General features: G+C 29.5%; 1 protein-coding gene across 1 annotated transcript; it reads left to right on the top strand.

The window, feature by feature from the left end:
- The first annotated feature begins 766 nt into the window (after positions 1 to 766).
- LOC112528068 (DET1- and DDB1-associated protein 1) lies at positions 767 to 5,260 on the top strand. Its single transcript, XM_025138972.1, has 4 exons — positions 767 to 982; positions 3,269 to 3,329; positions 3,890 to 3,951; positions 4,954 to 5,260. Exons 1-4 carry the CDS (start codon positions 896 to 898, stop codon positions 5,050 to 5,052), a joined length of 309 nt encoding a protein of 102 aa, XP_024994740.1. The 5' UTR covers positions 767 to 895; the 3' UTR covers positions 5,053 to 5,260.
- The last annotated feature ends 5,153 nt before the right edge of the window (positions 5,261 to 10,413 follow it).

Raw genomic sequence — 10,413 nt, 5'->3', positions numbered from 1 at the left:
AAAATATAAAAAATCTAAAATATAATTAGGATAATTATCGAGTTACTAACAAAATAATTAATTATTATCTTTATAAGAAAATTATATTATTAAATCAAATATAAATTACTTCGTTATTGTACCTAAACTAAATTATAATAAAAAATTGAATTAAAAAGTTATAAAAAAATAAAGAATTATAAATAGTTAATTTGATACGAATATCGATATATTTTTATTATGCATAAAGTACTGTATATTGATGCATATTACTTAAAATTCAAGATTACAAGTAATTATGCATAAATACAACTTATTAAAGCGCGATGTTTGAATTCGTATAAATAACTGCGGATAAACATAATCAAATAGATGATGAACATCTCATTTTAAAATATAAAAAATCTAAAATATAATTAATATAATTATCGAGTTCCAACAAAATAATTAATTATTATATTTTTAAGAAAATTATATTATTAAACCAAATATAAATTACTTCGTTATTGTATATAAACTAAATTATAAAAAAATTGAATAAAAAAATTACACAAAAAAATGAGGAATTTCAAATTGTTAATTTGATATTAATTTCGATATATTTTTGTCAAAATTTTATAATATCTTCAAACATATATTTTATTTAAAAATAAAAACATGATCGTTTTCTCAAAATCAAATAAAACTATATTATAACATCGATTGAAATAAAAAAATAAAATAAAATATTAAAATCACCGTGTATTCGCTTCATTCCCATCACAAAAAAAAAAAAAAAGACAGACGAGTCGTGTTTAACAAAAACGTATGGTATTCCTTGACATAAACAGCAGCAAATCAGCAATCTTTTTCCCGATCTGTTGATCTCCAGAAACTGCGATTATCGGGGCTGAGAAATCTCTCGTAATCGAATTGAATGGGGTCGTGGACTGTTGGTAATTGGCCTTCCTTCGACCCCCACAACTTCAGCCAACTTCGCCCCAACGATCCTTCTGCTCCCTCCGTAAGCTCTCATCCACCACATTTTCCGTCTTTTTCTACTAATCTTAATCACAACCCCACAAATTTCACTCAAAAATGTTACCAATTGGACCTTTGATTTTCATGCCCAATTCACCCCTCATTATATGCATCAGTTGGTTTTCCTTGAAAGAAGATGTTACTTCTAAATTGTGTGTTGCGTTGATGTTACTTCTTGAATTGTGTGTAGTTTATCGAAGATGTTAGACTAAAATCTAATTTAGGGTTTCTTTGTTCTTTTCAATTCATTCACTGAATGTTATTTATTTTCAATTCATTCACTGCGATTTAGTGAGGGATTTGCCAATTGCTAGAGATTGGTGATGGGAATGTTTTAATTGAATGGTTTTGGGGCTTATTGGGTATACAAGTTGCTGATTTTCTGTGATAAGCATGGTGATAGTGCACTGTTTTTACATCTATTTTTACTTATGAGTGTTGTTTTTTACAACTTGTGGAAATCGGATTATTAAAAGGGAAATTTACATAAATAGCCAATGATGATTGGTTGCTTCACTTTTTAGCCATTTTCTAACCCAAATTCTCTTTTTAGCCGATCCTTATGTGGAAGGCTTGCACACATGCTAAGGATTTTTCGGCAAAAAAAGATAAAGAATTCTTACGCATATGTATAAGGTTTCTGCGTAAGGATTCTTCTTATTATTTTTATACGTGTAAGCCTTCTGCGTAAGGATTGACTAAAAAGTGAATTTGGGTAAGAAAATAGTTAAAAAGTGAAACCCTATTTGCTGATTGGCTATTTTTGTCAAGTTCTCTTATTAAAATTGGTGATGTGTCATTCAAACGTATAGAGCTATTCGATGGTGCGAGTGGAACTTTTCTCTCTTGTTTTGTATGACACACTTAAGAATTTCACATACCATGAAGATTTTCGAACTCATGATCATTAGCACAAGATACTTATTACCAGCTGGGTCAATGGCCATTGGATATTTGTTCTTTGTGGTTCTTGCTATTTTTCACCTTATGCACCAAACACCACAATGTGCAAATTTAGGAATACTTGAGATTAAGATTATAGAAATTGCATTTTTTTGTGTGTGTAGGTATCTTGTTGAATGTATGCATTTTCAATGTACTTCACTTAAGCATCTTATGGGGGTATGCAACAAATGGTGGATCAAAGTAGTGTCCTTTTATGAGTGCAAATGGCTAAATGCAACACAACATGTTTCGACCATATAAACAGAGATATGTCTTCTTTCAATAGATAACAGTTGTATTACGTGTACTTTATCTGGCTATATTGTTGTGGCTTCTGTTCATATATACGAAAACTTTAGGAGTGTAAGATATTTATGCTACTAGGGTAGTTTAATGACATCACAAGGAGGTTACGGCTAGAAGAGCCGATTAAGAGGACTATAATACATAAAGGTTTAAAAAAGGCATAGTTGTAACTTGTAAACTTAAGCCAAGCCTTGGGTTTATTGCTTTGGAGGATTATCTCTATGATTATACGTTAAATACGCTATGTTGTCATGTTGGCTTTATTATGACACTGACGACTAACAAGCCAAGGAAGGCAATTTATGTGTTGGGGAAAAGCGTAGTTGCAAACCTACGACAATCCCCAAAAACATTTCTTCATAGAATTGTTCTTGATGCTACCAACCTTTCACTTATTTGCAAATTGATGTATGGAATGATATGGATATTGTTGGTCTAGCTTTAGCTTTTTACAAGCAAAATATGATGCGTTGTTGGTATTTGGGAGTTTTCCGCTTTATCTTTAAGTTCTCATTTAGAAGCAAGTAGCCCGTTTCTGGTATTCATCGAATATGTTTGTAATCATTAAACCTTTAGATGAGATATCTTTCATGAACGTCGGTCTAGTTCCTTTTTTTCATCCTTCTTCTGTCTACTCTCATACATCCTTCACTTAGCTAAGGCAGTTCTGCTATGATTTTACCGTTTTAATATGTAAAGGTTTGAAAGCGACAATTTCAGGTGAAGTTAGAGTTCCATATTCCACAGCACTTTATGTCTGTAAATATTCCATTTTGGATGCATTATCATTTTCTCATTCTTTTTGTAAGTTTTTTGTGAACTTTATGAAACAACTTGTTGTCATTGTTTTCCAACTGTTTTAACCGGCTTACAATCTGAATAAGGCTCAATATTCAACACTTGTTCAAGAAGTTGATAAGATAGGGGGAGAAGAATAATTTCATCTTTTGCATGTTATGCCATTCATGTTATGATGATTCTCTCAACTCTGCAAGCAATGTTCTCTTATTTTGTTCAGAAGAAGACACCAATTACATATCATCCAACTCATGAACGGACTATTCCACCGCCTGACCAAGGTAACGTAATCATATCTCACAGTTTCTTGTTTTTCCATTTTTAGTTTTCACACGGTCTAGATCAACGTTTTATCTGTTACTTGGTTTTATGGATTATGAAAGCTCCCATGATGTGATTGTGCTAGATGGTCCCTTGAAAATTTCTCTTGGTTCAAGTTTCTAACTTGGAAGTTGTATGCTTCAAGAAAGTACCATCAAGGTTTTAAAAGGCGTAAGTCTCGAGGCGGCCCAAGGCGTAAATATATACACACCAAAATATGTATATATACTACACAAAATATATATAACATTTATATACAATATATATAACACTAAACTACCAACGGCATTGGTTTAGTGGTTCTTGACAGAAGAAAGAGTGAAACCGTGAGATAGGTCGAGAGGATGTGGAAATTTTGATTGCTTAGAGGAAGAGGAGGGATCAAACCACACTTTGATTTAGATGAGAAGCCCTAACTTTTGGGGTTCTAAAATATTAAAAGTACACATTTGGGCCATTGGGCTTTGACTGTTTTTTGTGTGCATTGTGCTCTTGATATGATTTTTTTTTTTTTTTGCAGTAATATCTTCAGAAGCCAAAAACATACTACTGAGGCAATTGTATCAGCGCAGTGACGAGAAGGTATGATTTTTATGATTTATGCCTAAAAATACGTTCGCTGTTTGCAAAAGGCAGGTTTGCCCTCCTCGGGTTAGCATATTTTGTCTATAAATATACATGCACTGATTCAAAAGACATATTTACGCTCGGGTGTTTATGATGTGTTCGGTATGTGGGATAAGACATCATAAACAAAAACTTGTTGGCCCACGTTTTTGCAACATTTAGACTATGGGATCGACTGAGGGTCTGTTTGTTAGCAGCTTAATAGGACTCGTAACTTATTCAGTCAGCTATACATGATTGTTTGGTAGTGGCTTAATGATATAGAAAGTGACTCATTCAGTAAGGTTTTAAAGGGGAGCTTTATGCAAAAAACAAAGTATTTTCCCTACCTTTCCCTCCCAATAAAAAACACGCTTCTTCCATCTATGAAAAATCCCTCCCAAGTCCCAAACAAAAACCTACTCAATCTCTACAGACAAATTAATCCATACAAACAGCTTTATTCATACAGGACTTGATAAAAAGTAACCAAACAACCCTTGAGCGATACCAAAATGCATTTTTTTAATTGTCCCACCTAAATAGGTGGAAAATTACTAAATTACTCGTATCAAATTAATACTCTAAAATCTTATTTCTTTCACCTGCTTACCTCAGTCTTCCCGTCCTATCTGCGTACCAAAGGCATCCAAGAATTACAAACACTAATGCAAATGGACAAGTTTACCCTTTCCAAATAGGTGAATTTATGCAAAAAGACAAGAATACCCTTCCCAAATAACTTGCACAATCCTACCCATGTCAAATTAAAACCCGAAAAACCATGCACATTCGCCCGTCTACCTCACTCTTGCCCAGCCTTGTCAATCTTAAAGCTAAAAGTACATATACTAATGCAAACGGACAAGATTACCCTTTCCAAATAGGCGTACTTATGCCCATGAATACACACACTAATGCAAAAAGACAAGATTACCCTTGTTGAGTTGTAATAGGATTTTCCATTTACGTTTGCAGCTGAGACCAAAGAGAGCTGCATCGGAGAATCTGGCACCGGAGCAAGAAAGCAAGCATCCAAGGGCTTCTGGTGCTTCACCTTCAGATCCTCTACCATGAGAGGTTTCTGCAGCTTAATTAATGTAAATATTGTTGGTTGTTGATGTTGATGGCATATGTTTGTGTGAATGTAGTAAAGTTATTATGATAGAGCAAATTGTTTGCTTCTTGTTGTTGTTGTTGTGTACTTTCAGCCATACAAGACTTGTACATTTTTCATATATAAATATCCCGAAAATTGCATCTGTAAAACAGATCCAATTTTTTTTTGTTTACGATGTTTGGATTAGCCTCTACGCATAACTTGACTAGGATCTTGGGGCACTGGAGAATGGTTAGAAAAATCCCTAGCAGCCTTGGCCCTTGGAGGGACTTGAACTACTTTCAGTGGCGACCCTTTGATATGCTTAACCATTAAGTTCCATTGAGAAAACCAATTTGACCACCTCAAAAGCTGTGTTTCTAGGAGCATTTTTCTTTTGAATTGGAGCATGGGTGGAAAAGAAGACATATCCATCATGTAGTCTACCATCACCTTTAACCTTCATTAATAAGTCGTATGACCAGAACCTTGCCAGCCATTCCTATGGGTTTTTCAATCCTAGAAAAGTCATGGAGAGATGTAATAACTTGGGTTAATCCCAAGGGCTCTAGAGAACAGACAAGAAAAATCACAGTAACCTTGCAGGACTCAAATCGGTAACTTTTAAGGAGAATCTTTGAAAAACCAAATATTATTATCAGTTAAAATAACCCTTAGATTTTACTTTTTGGCAACTTTGGCCCTTGGTACACTTAGAAGTTGGATGCTAGTGATATGATCCCTCCCACCCACCCATTGCCATTGTGGACCACTTGGAAGACCAAAAAACATTTTACTTTTTAATTCTTTTGGTTTGAAGTTTGAAATATTCAATGGTCTAATGTACAGGGGACTCTTTGACTTCAAAATGGTAAGAGGTTGAATAAATTACATCTTTGACCCTCTACTTTTCTCATAACATCCACCAAAAAAGTCATTTAGCAGCCCCTTGACTTCAATTCAAACTGATTTTACACATGAACTCACAGGAATACCTGTATCTTGACTGAAAAAGTACTCTCGTATTTGATTGACGTCTTGTATTCTATAAAGTTTTTTTTGTCATTTTATACCAGATTACGGGATTTCGTTCATTTTCTGTTTACTTGCCAGCAAAGAGAGTTTGAATGTGATGAAACGTGATGCAACTAGAGTGTTGAACTTAATATTTAATTTTACGAAATCAACTTAAATAAGGGCATTTTTGTCATTTTACATTAGATTACTAGATTTTGCTCGTTCTTCATTTACCTACGAGTTAAGAGAGTTCGAATACGAGGAAACTTGATGCGACTAGAATGTTAAAAACTAGTATTTAATTTCTTGAGATAAACTCAAATAAGCATTTTGTAGTCAAAGCCATTTGGTTGGTCGCCTAATTATACCCAAATCAGAATCGATGCTTCTAAATTTCTTATGGTGAGGCCATGTTAGGTCAAATTAACTATTTTTTATTTCTATTTTTAGTTTCAAAATTGAAAATATGTTTTTTTAATCTTAGTACTTTATAATTTCCTGAAAGCTACATTAAATATAATGGTATGTTAAAGTTTTCGATATCATATTTTTGTATTAAGAATTATAAATAATATATTTTTAGCATATTCTTTTTAGAGATGAAAAATTTATCTGGAACAGGAAACATAACGGAACGGTGATTTATTTTCATATCCGAAGTGGGGTGGGAAAATCCGGCCCTAGTCTGGCCCCAATTAAATTATATATATATATATATATATATATATATATATATATATATATATATCACATTAAAATCATAAAATTTCTAAAGTTGAAATAAACGTGGGGTGTTGATGGATTGGTTGATTTTTTTTACACATATTTTAAATACATTTTTATTTGTTGTGGTATTATATAATGTTTTAAATACTTTATTGTTTGTGTTTTTACATACACGTGGATAGTTAATTTTTCTAATTTAAAATAATAAGCTTCAAGAATTAAATAATTCTAATATAAAATTTAAAAATTGCAATTGTAATGAAAACCTGAATGTAAATGTAACAAATATCATATAATTTTATTATACGTTTTTTAAATATTCATAGAAAATATAGGGAAAAGTCTAAAAAAACCCAATGGACTTTAGTGTTTAGAATGATTAAATTATTGAACAATTTTTTGGAAAAAATAATCCCTTCGGCATTCCAAAACTTGTTAAATAACTCATTTGACTTACTAAAATCTGTTAGATAATCCTTATGACCTATAAAACTGGTTAATGTGGTAAAACAATTGAAAACGTCTGCAAAAGCCAATGAATTTTCATATTTTTGAACGATTAAATTATAAACATTTTTTGAACCAAAAAAAATACTTACATCTATAAAATAAAACAAATATATCAAAAAAGTACCTGTATTTACAAAAAGTACTTACTTTTAAAAAAGATTATTGATAAAATTACTTTAATAAAAAATAAAAAAATATCTTGTCAGTAATTTTTCAAATTAAAAAAATAAAAAAGGATTTAAAAGGATTAATGATTAAATTTTTTTAGTTAAAAAGAAAATATATTATGTATACGATTTCTCAAATTAAAAAAGAATTATTAATCAAATTTATTWTAATTAAAAATAAAATATATTCCATTGGTATTTTTTCAAATTAAAAAAAAAAATTGATTAAATTATTGACGGATTAACGATAAAATTTAACTAAATACATAATTAATTAAAATTCGTCACTAGTGTTCATTGGTATATATGCATGAATTACTTATATTTAATTGAGGGCTAACTTGATCAACGTCAGACTCTCTAACACAGTAACATGTTAATAAGTGTAAAAGATCGTGTTTGAATCTTATCGGTGGTATCATTTCACCGACGGATTAACGGCTAATTTTAACTAGTTATGTATTTAATTAAAGTTTATCGTTAAACCGTCACTAATTTAATCAAATTGTTTTCTATTTTCTTTTAATTTGAAAATCACCAATAAAATATATTTTATTTTTTAATTAAAATAAATCTGGTCAGTTTTCTTTTTTAAATCTTTTTTATTTTGAAAAATCACATATGGAATATATATTTTATTTTTTATTAAAATAAAATTAATAAATAATCCTTTTTAAATTTCTATTTTTTTTAATTTAAAAAATTATTGACATAATATATTTTATTTTTAATTAGAATAAATTTCATCGATAATCTTTTTTAAATGTAAGTATTTTTTAGTATATTTGTTTCATTTTTTAGATATAAATATTTTTTTTGTTCAAAAAATATTTAGGGACTTAATCTTTTAAAATATGAAAGTCAATTAGCTTTTTTTTCATTATCTTACCACATCAACCAGTTTTATAGGTTATAAAAATGTATCTAACAGGTTTTAGAAAGTCCAAAGAGTTATTTAACAGGTTTTGAATGTTCAAAAACTTATTTATTTCAAAAAATTGTCCAAAAACTTAATCATTCCAAAGACTCAAGTCAATTGAATTTTTTTTAGATTTTTCAAAAATATATTATTTCAAATTCTTTGATAGCATGCTAACGAATCAAGAAAAGATGGCTATTGGTTAAAATTCAAATATATTTAAATTGGTATATTTTTTTAAAAGCAATAATATATAAAGGTGTAGGTTGGTTCTTGCTTGAATGGAAGTTACGGTGAGAAGGGTAAAAATGAATTCCACATTTTGATCAAATATGATTAAAGATTTACAGTTATCAGATGTATCAGATCAATTCCTGTATCAACCCGTAATTCATGGGGTGAGATGAGATTAAAAGTGATCAATAGTCCAAATTCATTTTATGTTTCTCATCTTAACTCATATTTTCACACATCATTCGTCTAAAGGTATAATAAAACAAGAACTATATATATTGTAATAATCAGAGATGATCAAAAATCGGTTTAAGAACGAGCCAGGCTGGAGCTACATCGGTTCCGGTTCAAGACCGTCCTCTTGTAACCAGTCCCCACCAAAAACATTCGACCGTTCTCCATGTAAAAAGTCCGGTCCTAGACCCAAATTGGTCAAAAAAAAATTCAAAAATAACTTTGAACATATAAAAGAATCTTTATTGAAGATTTTGTAGGTGAAGAAAAAAGAATATGAAAACTTTAATGTTTGACTTTATAAATGTCTCAAGACCCCAAACTATGATGAATATATTAGTATAATCAATCTTATTTAATTAATTTATTAAATATTTAAAATAAACTTAAAACCAAAATCTATACTATATAATAAAGCATTTGACAAAAACTCTTAAAAATCATTTTATATGCATGAAGTACTGTTTATTATTGCATATTACTTAAAATTTAAGGTTACAAGTCAATTTTGCGTAAATACAACTTATTAAAGCTCTATTTTTAAATTTGTGTAACTAACTACGGATAAACATAAACAAATACAAGATAAATATCTAATTTTAAATATAAAATATCTAAAATATAATTAAAATAATCATTGAAATCTAACAGACTGCTTAATTATCATCTTTATAAAAAATTATATTATTAAATAAAAAATAAATTATTTTATTACTAAATCTAAATTAAATTATAAAAAAAAAATTGAATTAAAGACATTACATGTGAAGACTATAAAATAATTAATTTTGATATTAATATTTTTTTTTTTCTAAATCTATATTTCACTCAAAAATAAAAACATAATTGATTTCTCAAAATCACATAAAACCAATTATATCGATAAAGACAAAAAATAAAAATTAAACATTAAAATCGAGATATATCTCGTTATATTGCACGAGTACCCTTCTAGTATATTAAAATGTAAAGTATTTTGTTTAAACTTATATATCGGGAAACTTGCTTCTAAAAAACTCTGTTTTCAGAAAAGTATCGTGTGTTTGATGCAAGCATCCCCAATGAGTGGCAGACCAATGAAGTTTGTTGAACATGTGTACCTTTAAGATGGATTAAAAGCTCGTAAAACACCGTTTGACCTTGAAAAAAGTCAGTCATATCTATTTGGGTAAATACATTTTACATCAACATTTTGAGAGAGATGTAAGACGTAAACCTCATGCATTTTTAGCCGAATTTCACAGTTTTAAAAGCTCTTCCCGTTTTTTGGTTGTTTTTGTAAAATTTTCCGATAATATCAATGAGACAACAATTAAGGTCTAAGATTAAACAAATTCAAAGTAATATCAAACTAACAGTTTAAGACATTAATCGAAACAAAACGTTAATAAAAAAATGGACAAATTAAGAATAGTATTAGGTAAAACCATATTTAAGACAAATATATAATTTACAAAATTTATGTCAAATTACAAATTAAATTTTTATTTTAAATAAAAGAAGCAACAATATTTATTTGGTCAAATCATATA

The sequence above is a fragment of the Cynara cardunculus genome (assembly GCF_001531365.2).
Source record: "Cynara cardunculus var. scolymus isolate 2C chromosome LG 15, CcrdV1, whole genome shotgun sequence".
NCBI classification, from domain to species: domain Eukaryota; kingdom Viridiplantae; phylum Streptophyta; class Magnoliopsida; order Asterales; family Asteraceae; genus Cynara; species Cynara cardunculus.
This window is presented reverse-complemented; position numbering and strand designations above follow the sequence as displayed.